Source organism: Phoenix dactylifera, chromosome 6, assembly GCF_009389715.1.
Source record: "Phoenix dactylifera cultivar Barhee BC4 chromosome 6, palm_55x_up_171113_PBpolish2nd_filt_p, whole genome shotgun sequence".
Taxonomy (NCBI): Eukaryota; Viridiplantae; Streptophyta; class Magnoliopsida; order Arecales; family Arecaceae; genus Phoenix; species Phoenix dactylifera.
In genome coordinates, this window is record NC_052397.1 from 12,947,892 (window position 1) to 12,969,243 (window position 21,352).

At 36.4% G+C, this 21,352-nt stretch overlaps 1 protein-coding gene across 1 annotated transcript; it reads right to left on the reverse strand.

Moving 5' to 3' along the window:
- Positions 1–5,138: 5,138 nt before the first annotated feature.
- On the reverse strand, positions 5,139–6,544 carry LOC103705302 (strigolactone esterase D14). The gene is made up of 2 exons (XM_008788963.3): positions 5,947–6,544; positions 5,139–5,834 (listed from the first exon to the last, which is right to left on the reverse strand). Exons 1-2 carry the CDS (start codon positions 6,357–6,359, stop codon positions 5,405–5,407), a joined length of 843 nt encoding a protein of 280 aa, XP_008787185.1. The 5' UTR covers positions 6,360–6,544; the 3' UTR covers positions 5,139–5,404.
- Between the last annotated feature and the right edge of the window lie 14,808 nt (positions 6,545–21,352).

Genomic DNA, 21,352 nt, shown 5'->3' on the forward strand with positions numbered 1-21,352 from the left:
GATGGGTCCACATTCCCACGTAGTGGGCCTCGGAGCCCAATAAGGTGATAGGAATAGGGATGGAGTGATAAATCCCTAAAATTTATTACTAAATCTTTAGGTAAGTGATGATGAATCAAGAAAAGAAAACATTTTAAGACTAGTTATAATACACATGAAATACATATGAATACTAGAAAAATATGGATAAATAATATATTTTTTAAATAATTTTAGCATGGATCATGTTCTAGCATACCTTTTTTGTAAAATTATTTAGGATTTACTTGATATGTTTTGCTTTTAATCTAAATAAGTTTAAGTTTTCTATGATTAATAAATGTTACAAATTTTTATTTTTGGAAGATGCAGGACCATTATTATACGTGTCAAGTTTCTCTCATGGACTTCTAAAATTCCAGAAATTTTAGGATCTTTTTTTACAATTTATTGTTTTTTGAATTTCTAAAAAAAATATAATTAAGGTTACTATGGGAATTCAAAAGTTGGGAAATTAATCCACTTTTATTAGGATTTATCATATATACTAATCCACTTAAATTTTTTCCTACTCTCACTTTATTTGGATATGCAACTCTATATCTCCTATTTTTGATCATTTTCATTTTGTATGGTAAGATATGTAATTGATAATAAAGTGTTGACTTTGTTGGTGGGTTCAATTTGAAGGAGTTTTTGACCCATCCAACATGACCTAATCAAACCCCAAATAAACCCAATTGATACCCATCCCTATGTTATGACAAGAAAAGTTACAAATATCCCTAATCTTTACTACAAGGACAAGTTCCACATTTATATGTCATAGTTTCTTAGCATCACACCTGCTGCAAAATTTTTCAGGAACCACAAATGGTAAAGTTGGCATTTTGTCTAATTAAAATTTATGGTTGCTATGGTAATTTCATCAAAATCAGGTTTATGTCAAGGGTTCTATCATATTGGCTAAAGTTTGGGTAATTATTGATCTTAAATCAACATCTTTTTAGGCAGTCAACTCTAAATTTTAATCAGTTCTAAATTTTAATCTAGAACTTATATATCTAAGAATTAGCTTGGGTTTCGATTTAGCGAGGATTTAGTCACTGTTAAACTAGCTCAGGCATAAATTAGGTTAGCATTTCAAGTGAGTCGTATTATTTAAAAAATCCCAAATCCACTCTATATGCTCAAAATTATTCATTAATGGCATGATCTTTTTGTATAATTAGTAAAAATATAAGGATAAAGCTATATGTCACATATCAAGTAAACTTTTTAAGTAAGAGAAAGACTGCCTGCATGATTTTATCTAAAGAGAAACTTATCCATAGAAGATAAATCAACTAAAGAGTCAGCATAAAGAAGGGTTCAATTTATTGAGAAGGAAGAAGAGCAAGAGAAGCCAAAAAGATTTCGTAGGAATGCGGTGTATTAGAAATCTCTGCTTGGATCCTGATAGTTTCTCACTTATATTTTTTAGAGATGCTGGAATCTTGTTTGTGATGACTTGCAAGTGTTACTTGATAATTTCCATGAAGGCAAATTGGATTTATCTACATTCAACTTTGCCTATGTGACTCTCATACCAAATAATGAAGGCCCCACAATTCGAGATCTCCATCCTATAAGCCTGCTTAATAGCCTCTATAAAATCATCATCAATTTTTTTTGGCTGCATGTCCCGCCAAGTATGTGCCTATTTTGGTGAATGAGTCTCAGTTAGCATTTATAAGAGGCATACCTATAGTTGAAAACTTTCTTATGCCCATGAGACTCTTGCCTACTGCAAAAGATCAAGGAGCAAAGGAGTTCTATGCAAATTGGACTTTGAGAAAGCTTTTGATAGCATCAGTTGGGATTTTGTTCTTGATATGATGAAGGCTAGATGTTTTTCCTTCAAAATTGTTCTTATGGATTTCTAATCTCCTCTCTTCTTCCTTAGTTGCAATTTGTATTAATAGCTCCCGAGGTAATCAGATCAAATGTAGGTGAGGATTAAGAAAAAGGGACTCCTTTTCGCCATCTCTTTTCATTCTTGTGATAGATATTTTCCTAAGCAAGCCAGAGACATTGGACTCGTCGAAGGCATTCGCAACAATCAAAGCTTTTCATGTTCATGAAGCCTCCATTTTGTGGATGGCACACTTTTATTTTGTGAAAGACAAAGGAATTGTACTTTGGCTATCCAAGCAAATTTTCTAGCTTTTGAAAGTGCATCTGGATTAAAGATTAATTTTGGCAAAAGCTCAGTTATTTGCATCAACATGGAAGAGGAGGAAACAAATTGTATGGCCACCCTAATAAACTTTAGATAGAGTCACTTGCCTTTCAGTTACCTCAGCCTCCCACTTAGTGGTGGAAAACTCCTAACATCTATGATTGTCTCTTCTTGAAAAATTTGCTTCAAGATTAGCATCTTGGGAAGGAATCTTCTTTCTATTGGTGGTAGAATCGCTTTGATCAATTCGGTTTTACCTAGCCTTCCATCCTATTACATGTCTATTTTCAAGCTTCCAACATGGGTTTGTAAGAGCGTTGATCAAATGAGACAAGCATTCCTTTAAAAAGGGAAAGAACCTATTGCTGGCTTCCATTGCCTAGTTATCAGGGACACTGTTCTAAGCAGAAGAAGGAAGGTGGATTAGGAATCAAAAGTATAAGAAATATAGCAAAGTGAGCCCGAAAATTGATTCTCTGCATCTGATACAATAGGATGGGGCAAACAAAATCTTACCAGTTACCAGGGTGGTGGGAAAGGAAGCTTACCAATTTATACTGCTGGAACAGATTGATGAGAGATTGAAGCACAAGATTTTAGATGATCTGGAAAGTGAATATGAGCCCAAGAGTTTATGTGGAAAGCTACTTGGGGAAAACTGCCTTCAACTTCACTCTTTCAGAGTGGAGGTATAATTGTAGTCTGTAGATGGTTCATATGCCAGATGCTCCAATATGGATAAGGATACGACTCATATAGCCGAGCTTGCTGGGAGTTTTTTTAAAGAGGCATAGGGGGTTCAGATACTGCAGCGTGTAACATTGGTGGATGCTTTCTAGAGAATTTTGAGAGCACCAGGAATACATGGATTCGATGCCTTGTACCCAGGGTAAGATGGCAAATTTGGTTGGTTGGAAATCAATTTTTTTATGGGAAACTTGTATAACAACCCAAGAACTCATGCAAAATTTTTATAGTAAACTTGTATAAGTAGCAAAGATCTATGCAGTGCATAGCTAAACTCATGCCCGCATGGATCCTTATTGAAGCCCAAATATCCTTGCTGAGCTAAGAGTCCAAATTCATTTAAATCCAAAATCAAATACCACAAATTCAATTATAAAGATCACGTTCGGTCTGTGATTAATCTATCTAGGCACGTGCTGCTGTGTTTTTTTAGTCCACATGGACTATTAGTCAGATCTGCTCTAATATCATTTGTAATAATTCAAAACTTCACCTAAAAAAACTAGTTAGAAAATGTTATTCGGATTCCTTAAACCTGTACGACTACCTAAGATTTATCCAGTGCAATAGCCTGAATGGCTTCTGACAACTTGTGCCTTCTTTGTAGATAGATCAATATGTAATCAATTGTGTCGAAGAACAATTCTAATACTTTAATATATATGTTGATGAATAGTTGAATTGTTGTCAAGAGTCTTGCCATCTCTCCTATAATTTGACGTAGAAGTGGCCCAATATATTTGGGGGCCTAAGGCCATTCGTATTTGAGGCCTTTCTTGCAGTGGGCCGGCCTAAAGCAAACTCACAGGAGGATCTTTTTTTCTTTCTTTTTTGTCTTTGAGACCTTTCCTGCAGTGGGCCTTTTTGGGGCTAAAGCCTTGCCTAAGGGTTGGGCCGGCCCCGAGTTAACAGTTATCCCTTGTATTGGCTAAACATTGACCGTCCCTCTAACATTGTCTTGCAACGTGGTTTGTATCAATGTCCAAAAATACATTATGCCAAATCCTAGAGAATCACACGTTGGTCAGATATATCAGCTGTCACCCTAGTGCTTAGAGGCAAGTATCTACTCAAAGTCTCAATATCTGACACATATCTAACTCTATACAAGAAGATTTGTGGGCAAATGGTCTCACCAGAGCAAGGATATCAATTTTCTCTCCTTGGGCTCTCTTTGAAGGCATTACATGGCCAAGAAAGAAGATAGTTTGGAATTTCAAAAACCAAAGGTAGGTCCAAAAATTTCATCTACAAGAATCATGGACCACTACTTTCAAAGCCATTACCTAAGAAATCATGACAAAGCTTGAAAGAAAAGAGCAGGGAGCAACTCTAATTCAAGCAGATGCATAGCACTATCATCCACATAAAACTATAGTCAAGATGAATCAGTGATAGAACTATAGAAGATTATACTAAAATCGGCGCAAGTGACTCACTTCCACCATTAAAAGATGAGTTGTCTTGGTTAAAGATGGACATTTGCATCTAATCTAGGTTGACATAAATCCCATAGATTACAACCTCCACCCTCTTGACTATTGAATGCCCTGATTCTAAACTAAACCTAGGTAGTCCAAAGGAAGGGGAGAAAACTACCTAAGCAGTGGTACCACCAAATTTGCCCCTCATAGCCATCCACCTTCCTAAAGTAAAAGCTATCAATGAACCCCACAAAGGGATAAGGTTTGCACCAATGGTGGCCCCCCAAGGAAAACTGAAGTTTATGGCCACCCTGGTCATCAAATCACTAGGCAAATTCATACATCTATTTCTGCTTGATATTTCTGATCGGACTTGGAAAAAATTTCCACTCAATATTATTTTTTTCTAAGAAGTTAATATTTAGTTGGTGATAACATTCTAAAATAGCTTATATTTAGTCGAGCATATATTTTTTTTAAAAAAAGTGAAATATCTATTATATTTTTAATATAAAAAATCTTATTCTATTCAAGAATTTTGGAAAAAAAATTATCACAATTTACAATCAATACAATTGAATTTTTCTATATTCCACAAAAATTTTTATTTTCTATAAAATATAAAAAATATTTCTATAAAAATATTATTTTTTAAAAAATTAATTAGATATAAAATATTTTTTTATTTTTCTATTAATTGTACTCTTCCTATTCTTCTTCCTGCGAACGGAAGAAGTTCCTGTACCAAGGTAGGTTCAAAGGTAAAGGATAAGGAAATCCCAACCGTTTCTTCCACCTTATTCATTGAGAAAAAGATAAGCACAAACAAAATAAAGAAGAAAAAAAAACAAAGGAGATGACGTGACCTCCACGTGGGGTCCTCTCTCAAATTATCAGGCACAACCGGCAAGCACCGCACCTTATTCTCCACGTGTCATCAGCCAAAAAGTCCGGCACTTCATCAATTAAATGGTGGCCTCCGCGGTGGGGGGGGGGGGGGGCGGGCCCCAGACTGCACGACCACCGCCGCCGGTCACCGGGAGAGCGAGCGGCGGAGGGCGGTGATGAAGGCGGCGGGGGCGCTGAGGTGGGGAAGGTGGCCTTCGGTGTTGAGGATCTCGACGGTGGTCCGGCCGCCGAGGTGGGCCTTGAGGTAGGCGGCGACGGAAAGCGGCACCGACACGTCCTTGGCCGTCTGGACGACGACGCAGGGCACCCGCACCAGACCCAGCACCCCCCGCAGGTCGCTGTTGAACACCGTCCTCGACACGAACAAGGAGATGTCCGGCCGCATGTTGAACAGCGTCCGGCTGAACTCCCTCACCGCCGCCGGCACGTCCGCTCCCACCGCCAGCGGCGCAAACCCCCTCACCCAGGCCTCGTAGTTCGACTCCATCGCCTCGAACACCCTCTCTATCTCCCCCTTCTCGAATCCTCCGTGATAGTCCTTATCATTCAAAAACCTTCATCAACATTAATAGAATCGATGAGCTTACTTTCTTTTCGAGCTAAAAAAAAAAAACCAGATCAATTAAACTGGTAGCCTAGATAACTAGTAGATATGATATACCGTACCTGGGAGAGGCGCCGATGAGGATAAGCTTGAGGAAGGCGTCGGAGCGGCGGATGGCGGCGAGGATGCCGATCATGGCGGAGACGGAATGGCCGACGAAGAAGCAGCGGTCGATGCGGAGGGCGTCGAGGATGGCGAGGAGGTCATCGACGTAGGCATCGAGGGTGGTGTAGCGGCGGAAGTCGAAGTGGTCGGGGTTGACGCTGCCGGCGCAGACGAGATCGTAGAGGACGATGCGGTAGTCGCGCTGGAAGTAAGGGACGACGCGGTTCCACGCCGACTGGTCGGTGCCGAAGCCGTGGGACAGCACCAGCGCCGGTCGGTCGGGGTTTCCGACCACCCTCACGTTCAGGATCTCCAGCAGCTTGCTGCCGGCGGGTCCGCCGCCGCCGCTCCAGTTGCTGCTGCCTCCCATCTCCCTCTATATGACTCCCTTCCTACTGATTGATCTCTATCGTCTCAAATTTTTTGGTCTAGATTGGTTGGTGCTTAGATAGGCATCAGGAGGGAGGGGGCATATATACTGGGGGGAGGAAGAGGGATTTGGGGGGGTGGGATAGAGGGCTGCTGCTGCTCCCCCACCCTTTTATTCCTGTTCTCCCAGCTTTTTATGGCTAATTATCTAAACCACAGTATCTTTCTTATCTGTCCTTCCCTTCTATTCCTCTGGCCTCTACACCAAAGGGTCCACTTTTTCTTTTTCTTTTTTTTCTTTTTTGGGTTAGTTTCCTTTGTGAAGAAGATTTAGTTGATGATTGACTTCTTACATAAAGACATGTCATATATATATATATATATATATATATATATATATATATATATATATATATATATATATATATATATATTCCTCAAAATCTTATCAAGCACAAGAGATATAGTTCCAGCATAGGATGGTACTAACATGATGCTGCTTTCATATATACATCTTTCTGATTAGAAGTAGTGTTAGCACATAAAGGCACATGAGTGATTTTTCTTTTATCCGACCGACAATCATATAAATTGTGTACTTTGAGAAGCAATATTTGCTTCTTATTGGTTACACCATTGACTAGGAGTACCGTCAAAAATCTCATGCATCTTATTAATTTCTAATCATAGATTAGAAATAGAGAGTGAGTTATTGATGGCGGTTAAAAATTATATTGATTTTCAAAAACACACGCACACAAACACGCGTGCGCGCACTCAGATATATATAAATGATATGGAGTTAGAGAAATTCCATGTGGAAAGCATATATAACTTTCTAATTTTTTTTCTCCACCAGTGGAGAAGGGTTCCTTCTTTTTTGGAAGGGAAAAGAGTTACCTCTAGATAACAATGCAACACAGCAAACCAAAAAAAAAAAAAGGCCTCCCATCATCCATATCACAAGTAGCTTCTTAGCAAAGTTGAGTTCGGACATCACCTAACTTGAGCAGAATTGTTCTTTATACGTATGGAAAGCTATTATCATTAATCCAGTGATCCTTATATTCGAATTTATGCCTATAATGCACATCGATTAGAGTACGGTCCATGTGAGAACAGGCCATGACCCTGTGGATCCTCAGATGTCCCTAATTAGATCTAGATAAAATTAAAGTAGTGCACCTCGCCCCACCTGCTCCTTTCCACCCACTTTCATGTCCGGTTTTTCCCGTTATTTCGTTATTCTCTGAGAGCAGAGGTACCGGGTTTTTATTTTTTATAATAGAATATATCATGCAACCATATATTTAACTAAGTTAGAGAATACAATAAGATAAAAAGAAAAAGGAGGACCCTCAAATCTATCTCACAAACAACCATCCGGATATTGTGCCACGTAGAAGATAAGCCAATCAGCCGCTTTGTTCGCTACCCGATACACATGGTTGATCAGAAAATCGACACGATCCATCACTATCTTGCAGATATTCTACAATAGCAGATGCTTCCCATGCTTCCATCAGATTCTGAATCCAGCCAGTCATCGTCGCTGAATCCCCCCTCAAGTTTGATACTGTCAGCTCTTATTATATTTTTTGCATAGGCGATACTCTTTTATACAATCCTCATCTCTACTTCAGAAATCGAGACATCATAGATTTTTGCACGATTCCTAGAGATATAATAGTTAAGTATTGATAATAACCATGGTGGAAGTGGTGGTATTGATCGAGCTCTGCCAGCCATTCCAGTTGTCTGATTTCTATAACTTTGTCCATTATTTCTCTGATTCATCTCCTTCTTCTATTATAAAAAAAAGCAAAAGAGGCTAGCTATGACAAAAATAAATTATGTACACTAATTATATAATTTATAGGTTGAAGTCTTTTACATAGTCTAAAACAGTAACATCAAAAATTTTAATTCTCTCATTTAAAAATTTAAAAAATAAATTCTAAATTTTTTTCCAAGATTATATATAAATTATATTTATACTATATAGTTTGAAAAATCGTTCCTTACCTTTTTAAGATTTATTTTATCTAATATTCTATATCGTAATTTAACAAAATATTAATCAAATCGTTAATTTTAAATAAAATCTAAAAATCATAATAAAAAATTAAAAAATAATTAAAATAATTTTAAATGACATGATAGCCATCCAAATTTTTTTTAAAAAAATGTGTATTCTCCTCTAAGTCCTGTCTATCTAAAGATAATTTTAATTTTTTATTATAGATAAATGTAAATATAGTAAACGTAACCCTAAGGAGCTTTTTATAATTTATTTTAAAAATGCCTTCAAAGTTTTTTTTTTTTTTTTTTTTCCATATCTTTAGAGATGGGGCAGAGATAAAGGTATAAATGACCTACCAGGGGGTACAAGGCTCTGAGAAACTGTCCCGTCCCTCCCTCACTTTCACATGGGTGCGAGGACACTGGCACGAAATTCTAGAGAAAAAAATGGTACGAACTACTTGCTATTTGTTTTGGGTTAAAAATATATCCACCTAGGACTTGTTCCCCTCATCATCCATCACCAGAGATAATAAAAACTTGGGCAATTCTGGTCTTCCCTCATGGAACTTCGTCTCTTTAATTGGTTGAAGAGTCATAAGTCATAACTCGACGACAAAGACCTCCATAATTTGCATTTTTTTATTGATGTTGTGTCAAGAACATATAAAAGCTCCTAATAAACTAGGTTTGATGGTAGGGAGCTAACGAATCTGATCATCATTTGCAAAATAATTCTTTATTAAATAGCAATATGGCCCCATTGTAAGAAAATCCATGCCTTCACCAGCCTAGCATGAAACTCCAAGGTACAATTATCATTTGCCAACAAGAATAACAGTGTGGGGAGTACTGGTGTGTGTGTCGGATTGGTTTGGAGATATATATTTGAAATTAAAGCAATTTAAACCGATTGTTTGATATCAAAATCGAAATTGAACTGATACTTTATAAGAATCATTTGAAATCAATCTAAAAATTTTGATTCGCTTCGATTCGGTTTATTGAGTTGATGTTTAATGGATTGAACTAAATCGACTGAGCTATATCTAAACATAAAATTTTATTTTATATAGAATTGAACTTTAATAGACTAGACTAAATAGACTAGGCTAAGTTTAAACATAAAAATTATATTATATATATATAAAATATAAGAAATAAATTTAAAATTAGAATATACATATATATAGGGCTACAACATGCGCTAATCATGTTTTTCAAACAGAAGAGGCCATGCTTGCAACAGGTAGAAACCTATGAAATAAACTATTTCTCCTGCTTTTGAATTCATGCTCGTAGCATGCTCGAGGAAGGAGCTCCATAGCTAGGAAAACATGGAACTTTATTTTTCTAGTTTTTTTCACCTTCTCAAGTGATACAGCTTACTTGAAAGTTCTCATCCTCTAGCCTTCTTAAAATTAACTTGATGATAGTGGGGAGAAAAGAGCACCGAATGATGGTATTGATTTTTTTACATAAAACTTTTACTCATTTTTTATGGCTGCAAGCAAGATTCATCTTTACAGTACCGCGATTTCTTCGATTAAATTGAAAGTTGTATGGGAAGATCTAATCCATGCTACTTTTATCCTTAGAGTAGATAAAATAGTATTGGAAGGAGATTCAAAAATAATACTTAGATAACCAGCCGAACGAATCAAAAGAAGGATGCTCATCAATTATAATTAGATATCTCGAAACTTATTTCCTTGTTCACCTTCTTCAAAAACAACCAAGTTGACGGTAAGATCAAGAGTACCATAAATTGGATAGCCTTTTATACGTCCGACGATACTATACGCTAGTCTCCACTTGAGCAGCTGTATTTGGGCTGAGGCTTGTTAATGTAGCCTCTTATTTAAACAAGACTATTTTTCTATATTTTTAGGGAAAAAAAATCTCTATACTTCGAAACTTTTGTATCCATGCACTTACTTTATAATCTCATTTTTAAGTTTATAGGATGAAGCTTAATATAGTAACCAAACGGCTGGTGACACTCCACAAAATTGGAGAGTATGAGTCAGCAGCCGATTGGCCTATCAAATCAACTGTCCCGTGCAATCAATCAGTTTGCCCCTCAAAAGGCCACCTCAGTCCGAAACCCGGCATCACCGTACCTGGCAACCTGCAAAGACAAAGCTTCCTTTTGCTCACCATGATTGACTGAAAGTTCCCTCTTTTTCCAATGGCTCACGAGTAGCGTGACCTTCGCCTCATTGGAGGACAACCATCGACGGCCAGAAATCCTGGGAACAGAATTCTGTGGGTAGCTCCATTTATACTTCTGTTCCATAAATTGCAACCACTCATTTTTGTCGTAGAAAAAGTGAAAAGAAAGTAATACTTTTCTAAATGAAACTGGCCGTATTGGCATAATTGGCACTTAAATTACTTTTATTTTCTTTTAGAAAAGCTGGCGCCTATAACCAAGATTCTTATGAATAAAAACATGTTTACGTTCATATGAGATAACATGATTGATATTGTGCATTGTTGTGATAGATATTTTTATTTAAATTTTTGTATATTTTATTTTCTAATTTTTATGAATATATTTACTCTAAATTGATATAATAAAATATAATTTATCATAATAATAATAATAATAATAATAATAATAATTATCTGTACATAGTGAATCAAGGTTTGCATTGGCTCGAAAATTTGGAGAGCCAAGCTGCTTTGCTAGTTTAATTTTCAAGTGGACTCAATAACATTATATTGAAAATTTTTAGTATCACTTTTAAGGTTTGAAGATACTAATTAAAGTTGGCATATAAGAAGACCGTCTCACGTGGATTGCAAGGAGTTGCATGGCCAAATGAAAATGTGGCCGTTGGAGGTGCTTGGCCGCAATTTCATGAAAGATTAAAATGAGAGGTGACGTACATAGGACCAAGAGGTGAAGGAGAGCAAAAAAAAAATAGAGAGGATATAGAATACAAAGACAAAATCTCTTGATTGGACGAGACATCTTCGTAATTGTGATCATGTTGGATCAGAAATTTAGCTTTTATATTATAAAAATATAACTATACCTTTTGGATTTCTTTTTAAAAAATTGAGGTTCCAATTGACTACCATTTTTTGTCCAAATTTTTGTTGAATTAAAATTTTATGCTATTTTTAAATTTTTATTATCATTTTCTACTTAATCATCGATTCGTATATAAACATATATAGAAATAGTTTATTTATAAAGAAAATATAAACAAATATAACTATATGCAAAAACTAACTTTACTGCATAGGGGGAAAAAAAAGATTTCATTGTATCAACAATTAAATTTAAAATGCTATAAATATGAAAGGATGATAAAAGCCTGCTATTTTACCCCTCACATCCTTCTTCCCTTTTTGTCTTCTTCATTTTCTTTTTTTCCCCACTCTTTGAGGATGTGGCCATGTGGGGGTTGTAGGTGGTAAGGTAGAGGAGGGTGAACCTTTTTAAAAATGGCCATGCAGACTACAAGTAGTGTTTGGCTCTTGGACTAGATGGAAAGTTACATGTCCAAATAATGCTTCGATTAGTAAAACAAACCATCATTCTACATGGTTATCTATTTGATCACCTTCTCTAAGGATAAGAGACGCTTAAAAAGTCGCTATCTTGATATATATGCCATTTGGGGGTTGTAAATGATAAGGTATAAGAGGAGTGTGAACCCTTTTTAAAATGGCCATACAGACTACAAGTAGTGTTTGGCTCCTGGACTAGATGGAAAGTTACATTTCCAAATAATGCTTCAATTAGTAAAACAACCCATCATTCTACATGGCTATCTATTTGATCACCTTTTGTAAGGATTGGAGACGGTTAAAAAGTTGCTATTTAGAATACCACAATTTTAATTCTACCAATATATATATATAGAGCTCTCATGCCATTAATCTAAGAAATGACTATGATAGAGTCGCCTCTAGCAAACCAGAGATAAGCCAATAGATATTGTTTCACAAGTTGCATTCCTATAGTCAACATTGCCATAGGCACCGATCTAGTGTGACAAAGAATTGTTCTTGAAATAAGCAACTTATTTTTGAATGACCTCAATCATGAAACCAGTACCAAAACAACACTAATCTCTAAATGAAAGTTCATGTTTAAGACCCTTGGTTGTGATACCCAATGGATAAGATGTATTTGGAGGGAGAGAGTAAAAAGGGGTACTCTAAATGCGAGATATGATCAAAGATCAAGATAGAATTCTGATAATGCACGTTTATAGAGTTCTAGTAGGAGAGTTTTAATCTTGTTAGATGAAATAGCTTCAACTATAACCGTTGTTAGGATCAATCCTGGTTATGCATATGATGACTCAATAAGAATCAAAATATACTCGCCAATGCTGAACAATTCAGAGAGACTAAATTTTCCTTCAAAAAATAGCCATATCCTTCGAACCAAATGAGTGGCAGCATTAGGTTTTTGCAATTGTAAGAAGAAGGAGAGGCATTTGCTCTTCTCTGGCCCCACCAGTAACCCAGCCCTATAGAAGTTAGGTAAAGTCCAATCACATATAAAATTTTTGTTTCTTTATTTCCACTTATCCTGATAAAATGAGATTCCTGATCAGAATCGCAATAAAAGCTAAATACACTGTATGTAAAAATTTTTAGTAGCACTTTATGCTCAAAACAAGAACTACAGTCCAACATTTACCACAATTTTGCCATAGAATTTTTTTTTTGATATATAAACTAAACGCACCTATCAAAAGAATCATGAGATCTTTAATGAACTTCTCATTAATTATAGATGAGCATACTACAATTAGATAGGTGCATCGTTATGAATACATTAGGCTTACAAACTTAAGCTTAGCTTTTACTAAAGTTTATACATATCCTCAGATAAGGGCACAGTTAGTTCATCTTTAACCAAGCTCAGATGATGCTTCCTAACAATCTAGTCATGGGAACCATGGCACTTACAACATGTAAAGTGAATTAATAGATGATCATAGGACCCAGGATGCATGAAAAGTGAAATAAATGGTCAATAGAAAACCAACATAAGAGTACTGACGGCAGGAAATGGATGACGTTCACAAGAGTCTGATCACATGCCCCCTCCCTCATAGTGCCCACTGCTTTTGGTCCCTCCCCGTCTTGTAGCCGCATCCACCTAAATTCCCACCAGAAAAGCACACCACTTCACTCCATTCTTCCAGTTATTTTCTTCACCACTTCCTTCTCTTACCATGACCGTTGATGGGGATTGACCCTTTCACTCCTGTCCTCACATGTTCACTTTTTTCTTTCCACTTTCTTTCCCTCTTCTTCTTTGTTGGTGGTATATATAGACTTGATTCCTGAAGGACCACCATTATTTCTCCTTATCAAGATCACCTTGTCCATTCTATTCCTTATCTGCAAACTGCTCGCAGTGCAACAGTACAAGGTCAGACTCAGCTTCATGTTAACGCAAGGTTGACGGCCCTCTAGACAAATTAGCACATGATATGTACTACCAAAAAAAGTGAGCATAGTGGAAGGTGGGCCTTCGCTTTCTAGCCAGGAGAAACTTTAAACAGTACCACAGTACCACTCTCATACTATACAGAGAGAGAGACTCGCATTTATCAGCTGGGCTACTTTTCTCCATGGAAAATCTACCATATTAGAGTTAATTTTTCTAACTATTAGATGATAATTTAAGTAGCAGAATGTGCAAGTTCAGTTACTGCAGCTGAGCTGCAAGCCGAACTAACATTAATATTCTGCCAAAAAGCCAGGCTAACATTAAATCTAATGCATGTTTAGCTGAAGTAATTGAGGCACAGGCAAGGGCTTTGCTATCTTCATCTGTAACCAAATTTATGCTGATTGATACTATTCTATAGTTCTAGTTCTATGCAGTCTGGTCGCTAGATTGTGTTTCCTAATTGACTTGCATCTTTTTGAAAATCTAGAATAATATTGTACTTTGCAAGTGATAAAAAAATTGCTAATGATCCAAAAAATGACTCAAAAAAAAAAAAACAAGTGAATACAAGTGCTTAATTGTTTATAATGACACATGGCTGTGCAAGCCTTTTAGTGCCATCAATCATCTAGTGTTTCGGATGGAGGTTGTAGGATAGGTATAGACCTAGGTACTGTTTTATGTGGTGAATAAAGGCACTTTAATCTATCAATGGAGCAATGCTTGAGACATCCAGAAAAGAGCTCCAAAAAGGCATCCCGTTCACCAGAGACTAGGGAATTCATATGGGGAGTAATGTCATTGACCATAGGTGGTCACACCTAGAGTGGATGTCTAGGGCACTTTCTTTTCTTTTTTGAGAAGACAAAGGCATGATCATTCCATAAACCATGCCTATCTCCATAGCAATAAGGCCGCATTGCATGTCATGACCTTTTAATCACGTACAGCTTTTAGATATATAGTTTATGAAAAAGGTACATATTTGGTGCAATTGTGCCCTTAGTGGTGGGGTGAAGTCACACCTCACCCTCCATGCATGGCAGCACTATAGTGTCCAAAGTGAGGATAAGGGTAGTTATCTCCACCAAAATGGAAGAATTAATCAAATTTTTGCTAATGCAAGCCGCGTTAGGTCGATGTTATGAATACTTTGGCAAACATACATCAAGCTTCGAGCATGCATTTAAGGTGTAAATTACACCCTACACTGCGTAACCAGCATGGCTATACACCATGCTAATCAGCTCGTCTTCTTTTTATGAGCCAATCATTGAAATGAGCGCATGATGAAAAAGATCACGAAAAAGAGACAAGGTGATTGATGTGGTGCATGGTGTAAGCCGTGTAGGATATAATTAATTTCTTATTTAAAGTGACTTATGTGATATAATTTTCTCTCAAACAAGCCATCACATCCTGGTCACAATGCTGCCTTGCATACCGACCGACCTCTTGGTGCAACTTGGAAGTTAAAGAGCATTATGTGTGGATCGCCAGCACCATTCTATCAATTCCATGCATCAGATTTTAGATGCCAGTTTTTGCATAGATCTTCCCTCTACCTAATATATGAGTTTTGATGCGCTTCCTTGTTCTCTTTATCAGTAGACTTCTGAGACGAATCCAATGCAAGATTGTCCACCAAGTAGAAACTTCGACTTCAGATCCCATTGGCTCTTTGGTGCTCTTCAAGATAATGCCGGCCAAGCCTCTCGAAGTGGATGGGTGCCTCATGCTGATAACCTTGCCCTCTGGGTCCCACCCCTCGCCCTTCCATTTAGCCAGACAAAGACCTTACTGGTTGAAAGAGAGAGCCCTTTATGTAAGGTATTGGTTTTGAATGGTTGGATGACTCATCTGCCTTATCTTCCACATGGGCCACTCTCTATCCTTTTTCTACTTTAAAACTAGTTTAAGCATCTAGAGATTCGAGTGTCTCTTATGTTGGAATAGAGTCACAGGTAAAGGACTAGTGGAAAGAAGAGAACCCTTACATTTATTAGTGAGTGGCCAGCTAGTGAATGACCTCCTTTTTCATCATCAACATCACCCTACTTAATTCCTCAATTAGATTTCTAGTCTTTTTTTGTCAAAGAACAATAGAGGAAATTAATGAGACACTTCCTCCAGTTTTATCGATCGAAGAATAAAATATACAGAATATTTAGCAACAGAAGTGGAAGAGAAATACAGAAGAATCGTCTCCATAAACTCATGGGGTTCCTGGTTGCACCAAGGAGGACAAAGAACTCTAGAGGTTTCTATGTGTGTCTTATAGTTATTCACCTTAATAAAAGTTATTTGGAGATTATGGCTTGAAAGATATAAAAAGTCCTTAGAGATGAGAAGCATATGGGGCTACACACAATTCGATAGATTAAATCCTCTTGCTTAATGGTTGTTCCTTGCTAATCAAGAAGCAGAAGCTGACTTATGTTGGAAAATGCTTGAGAAAAATTGAGTGGTTTTTTTTTTGGCGCCTTGCATCTTTTAATTGATGGAATGATTAACTTAATGAATTATAAATCATACCTTGATTCATGGGCCATATTGACGCCATTTGTCAATGTGGGCCACAACTTGACGAGATCCCAACATTAATTCCTTAAAGAACAAGGCCTTGGAAATTCCATTTGCAGATAGATGGGGTTCCATCTCTGTGCTCATGCACAACATGTTTTCCAATACCGTCTCTAGTCCCATGGAAAGCTTTCCTAGTGGGTTGGTCACTTCATCATTAAGTTTGGGTTGGCTAAGATTGCCTAAAGTAATACCTTCATATGAGAATAAATACTCCAACATAGCATTTTTTTTATTAGCGTAATCCTGTGTCAACCTATATTATCTTCTATTCTTAGCATGATTTTGTCAAAATAATTTTAGGGATCACATAACAACCTGTATCGCCCATAATATTTTTCTTTGTTAGCGTGATCACATATCAGCCTATATTATTTTTCTTATATATACGAGTATATATAACCTTTGAGATGTACAAAATGTGATGGAATAAAGAAATAAAATCACTTTTCTCTTTTTTTTCTCTCTTGTTTTTCTTTTCTTCTGCCAAGATTTCAACATCGTATCAAAACCACCGATCATCTAATTTGTTGTCACCATCTCTTCCGCCTTTTTTGTAGCCGTCATTGCCATATCTAGAAGCTTTGAAGATCCCCCATTGCCAATCTATCAATATCTGTTTCTGAGTGAATCAACATCCGAAGATTTTCTATTTTTCAGTGGATCCGCATATCCTCTATTTTCCTACAGATCCTCTATTTTCTAGTGAATCATCATTCGAAGATCTCATATTTCTTGGTAGATCAGTATATTTTCTATTTTTGGTAGATTAATATCCGGAGATTTTTTATTTTCTATAGATCCATAACTCTTTTCCACCACTTTTCTCCCCAACTTTAGATCTTCGGTCGTCTCTTCTCTCAATCACTCAGGCCCTTTCTCTCTATCTTCAATTTTATTTGTTACCTCCGATTCTTTCATCGTCGAATTCGAGGTTTCTTACTCCTCTTTCATGATGCCTCCATCTACAAGGATCGTCGACTTTCGGTTGTTTTCTCTCGAAGCTCTGTTCTCATTGCAACTACCATCTTCTATGTGTCTTCTCATTTCCACATTATCAGACAAATCAATCAGCCACATCAGCAAACACATCAATCTGTCATGTCAATCAGACACATGGACAGATACACTAGTTTATTATGTTAGTCAGTCATATCAATGGACGCATTAGTCTGTTGTGTCAGTTTGCTATATCAGTATTGCCAAACACATCTGTTTGCCATATTAATTTTCTAATTTGTCGTATTAATTTCTAAGATGCTATGCTAGCTTCCATTTTTCCATATCAAATTCTGTATCGGCACATTAATTTGACACATCAGTCTATCATATTAGCCTCCAAGTTGTTATGTCAACTCCTATCTACTCATTGGCTTCTAAGCTACTATAATAGCTTATGTTATGTCATATCATGCTCTATGTTGCCACATCAGCTCTTGATCTATCACCACGTCAGCCTCTGAGTTGCTATGTCAGCTTCTAGTCTATCATGTCAGTTTTTGAGCTGCTACTTCAGCTTTTGATCTACAGTTTATAGGTACATTCATAATCTAGTTTCCAAACTCAAGTTGGCACCTACAGAACCATCTTAAGTTTGAGGGAGGATATTAACATAATTTTAGAGATCACGTAATAACCTGCAACGCCCATAATTTTTTTTTATTAGCGTGGTCCTATATTAACATATATATATATATATATATTTTTGTTAGCATGATTTTATTAGAGTGATTTTAGAGATCACATAACAACCTGTATCACCCATAATATTTTTCTTTGTTAGCATGATCATATATACGAGTATATATAAGTTTTGAGATATATCGAATGCGATGAAACAGGAAAATAAAATCACTATTTTTTTCTCTTTTCTTCTTCAAATATTTCAACATTTAGGTTGGCTAAGATTGCGTGAAGCAATACCTTGGTGTGAATAAATAGTCCCACATAGTGCCCTTCAATGGGGTCAGTTGTTTGGGGGACCACCCAATAGCTGTAGGAGCATGCCTCACAGCATTTGGATTTTCAAGGGACTAGCAGTTTTGGCCCTACATTCACAACTTTTGCCGCTTAGGTGTATGCTAGTGTGCATGGAATAGATGATAAGTGAATGCGAGCATTCTTGTATGCGAACAAGTTAATTTTTATCCCATCAAGACTTGTTCACGGGCTAGTGGCCTGCCCGGCCGCTCACGCCCAAGCCTTTTGGGCAGGATTGGGCAAAAATTTTATGCCTAATGGGCTGGCCCCGGCTTCGCCTAGAAAATATGCCTGTTTAATAAATGGGCGAAGCTCAGACTTCAAGATTATTTTTCTTATGTTGTTTATTTATATTTTATAGATTTTTACACTTAATTGATAATTATTATTGATATGTCAACTAAATGAGATAATAAATATGATATATATTTTATATTTAATATTTTTAAAAATATTTTAAAGCATTTTGGGAATTTTTTTAAAAAGAGATAAAGTCTCAGATTTAGCCCAAAGCTTCGAGCCTGAGTAAGGGCTTGAGGGCTTGGGCTTGCAAGGTAGGCTTGAAGGGAAAGATGGGCCAGGCCTAAATAATTGTATTGATCATTAGGTAAAGCCCGATCTGAGCCCAACTTGGCTCGGTGCATAAACAGATCTAGTCATGTCATCATATGCCATCATTAACTTTTATTTGTTTGAAGTCTTTTCTAGTTTTGCACTATAAAGGAGTCTTATGCACTAGGTGTCTTGCACCATGGTCATGTGCATGTTTGGATAGGTGACTTATAGAGATGGATGGCTTAGCAAATATCTCAACTTGCCTTGTTTGGTATGGTACAAACATGGGTGACAATTGTCCATCTCTAACATCGGCAACGTGGCGACCAGCCAAATGGTGTACCAATCTCTGCAGTGCAAAATATGTAGACGAGAAGAAGCCCCTCCCTGTTCTTCTAAAAATAATAATAATAAAAAAGCTTGAGAGACAAAAAGGATCCTATTTGCATTGCTTGCAGTTTCATAAGAGATACATACAGTCAAACACAAGTGGATCTAATCAGTCGATGCCACCAAGGCGTTCCTAAACTATAAAGATAGTTGTATTAATGAAGTATTAAAATTTAATTAAAAGTTCAAGATTCTATCAAGGGATCAGACTTTCTAAAATTAGGCAACATGCTTTATTTTCTAGCTAGTATAAGTTTATACCTATGTCCCTAATGGAAATGTGCTATTCGGCACTCGTTTCATGCACATGAAAATTGCCTCCTGTCAAATGGTGCAAACAATTGGTGTTAAGGTGGCTAATAGTCTAAGTTGTGGGCCAGCATTAGGGGAAGAGAGAATTTTTCATTACACATTGTTTTTGCCCTGGCAAGGCTTGAAAAGAGTTAGATGTGTTTTCATATCTCGAAATTATAACCTCCAGATCACAATAGAGCAACCTTACTATTACACTATCTGGAGCAACTTTACCATTACACTGAGACTCATCCTTAGATTTTCCATCCTTGCATCATTCAGATAAAGTTTAATTATATGTAAAGAAGTAATGATAAAAATATGATCATGAGTTCTATGCATGGTCCATAGTGATTGTTAGTGGGTTTTGTGAAACATAATATGAAAAGATATCCACAATTCAAAATTTTAATCAATTCTATTGTATACCTAGAAAAGAGGAGAAACATTGTTACTTTACAAACAAGGCAATCATGTTAACCAATGTCACCAAGGTATCTTTCTACATTTCCGGCAGTCTCCCTCAATATTGTTCCAGGAATGATTTTAACCATGGTTTAAAGTTTAAAAGCAACCAACAAGCTGAAAGTTGGCATTTTATTCTCGGTTTAACATTACAACCTCGATGGGAAGCCTAGTGGCATTTCTAAAAAATTAAAATAGCTAGCTAAGTCAACATTTTCAAAAATAAATAAAATAAATATTTTCTTTTTTGGTCTTTCTAAGTGTGCTGTGCCGGTGTTTAATTTTGAGATAAAAGAAGGGGCATTTATAATATTATAATTATTTATACCTAAATCATTGAAAATATATTATTAAAGACTCGAATTAGAACCTTTTGCTGCTAAATGGATGGGTATGACCATTCATCTGCCCAAAGTAGGCAATTGGGAAAGCTCGAAGGATGTGCATCTGCCTAAAGTTGATAGAATACAAACAAATTAATGAAATAGGTAATACTGCTTGCACTAATCTCAACGTCTGAGTCTAATCCCATATCAACCTAAATATATTTGCAAAAATAATATTTTTCAAAATATTCATTTTGTGCTTGATATATTTTGATAGACCAAACAATTACATCAGTAAGATTCAATTTCTATTTGAAACAACCATCTACAAGTATTGGCCGGGGGTCCAAGTTGCACAACCAATAGTAATTTGCCACATGCTTTGATCATAAAAATTTTCATCTTGGGATATACATATGATCAGCTATCCAACTCTAGGCATGCCAATTTGTATTGCTTTATGCAGCAGATTTTTTATGACAACATCAATTGTGAACATTCAGTTCTGTCACATATTTTTCTTAGAAACAAACTAGATCAATATTCCATGAGAAAAAATGGCATAATCTTAAATAAGATGATCGAGGTAGTGAAATCTCCAAGGTATAGAATTTTCCATAGATTAACATTTTATGTGATCTTAGTAAACTCTCTCTCTTCTCTCTTTATTAATTAAACAAAAGTATAAATGAAAAATTCTCTTTAATCAAATAGAGATATTACAATCATCCATGTTTCTTTTCACATGCATCTCACGCCAAATTTAACCTATCTTCCATATATAATGGGTGCAACTCTATATGTGAAGTAATTCCATATTTTGTCTCTTTGATCTAATATGGCCATTTCTTAATCTATCCAAAAAAAAAAGATAAAAAAAGTTTAAGACAACCACTGGATTCCTTCCTTCAACATCTATCCATCATCATTTAAGGGGAATTGTCC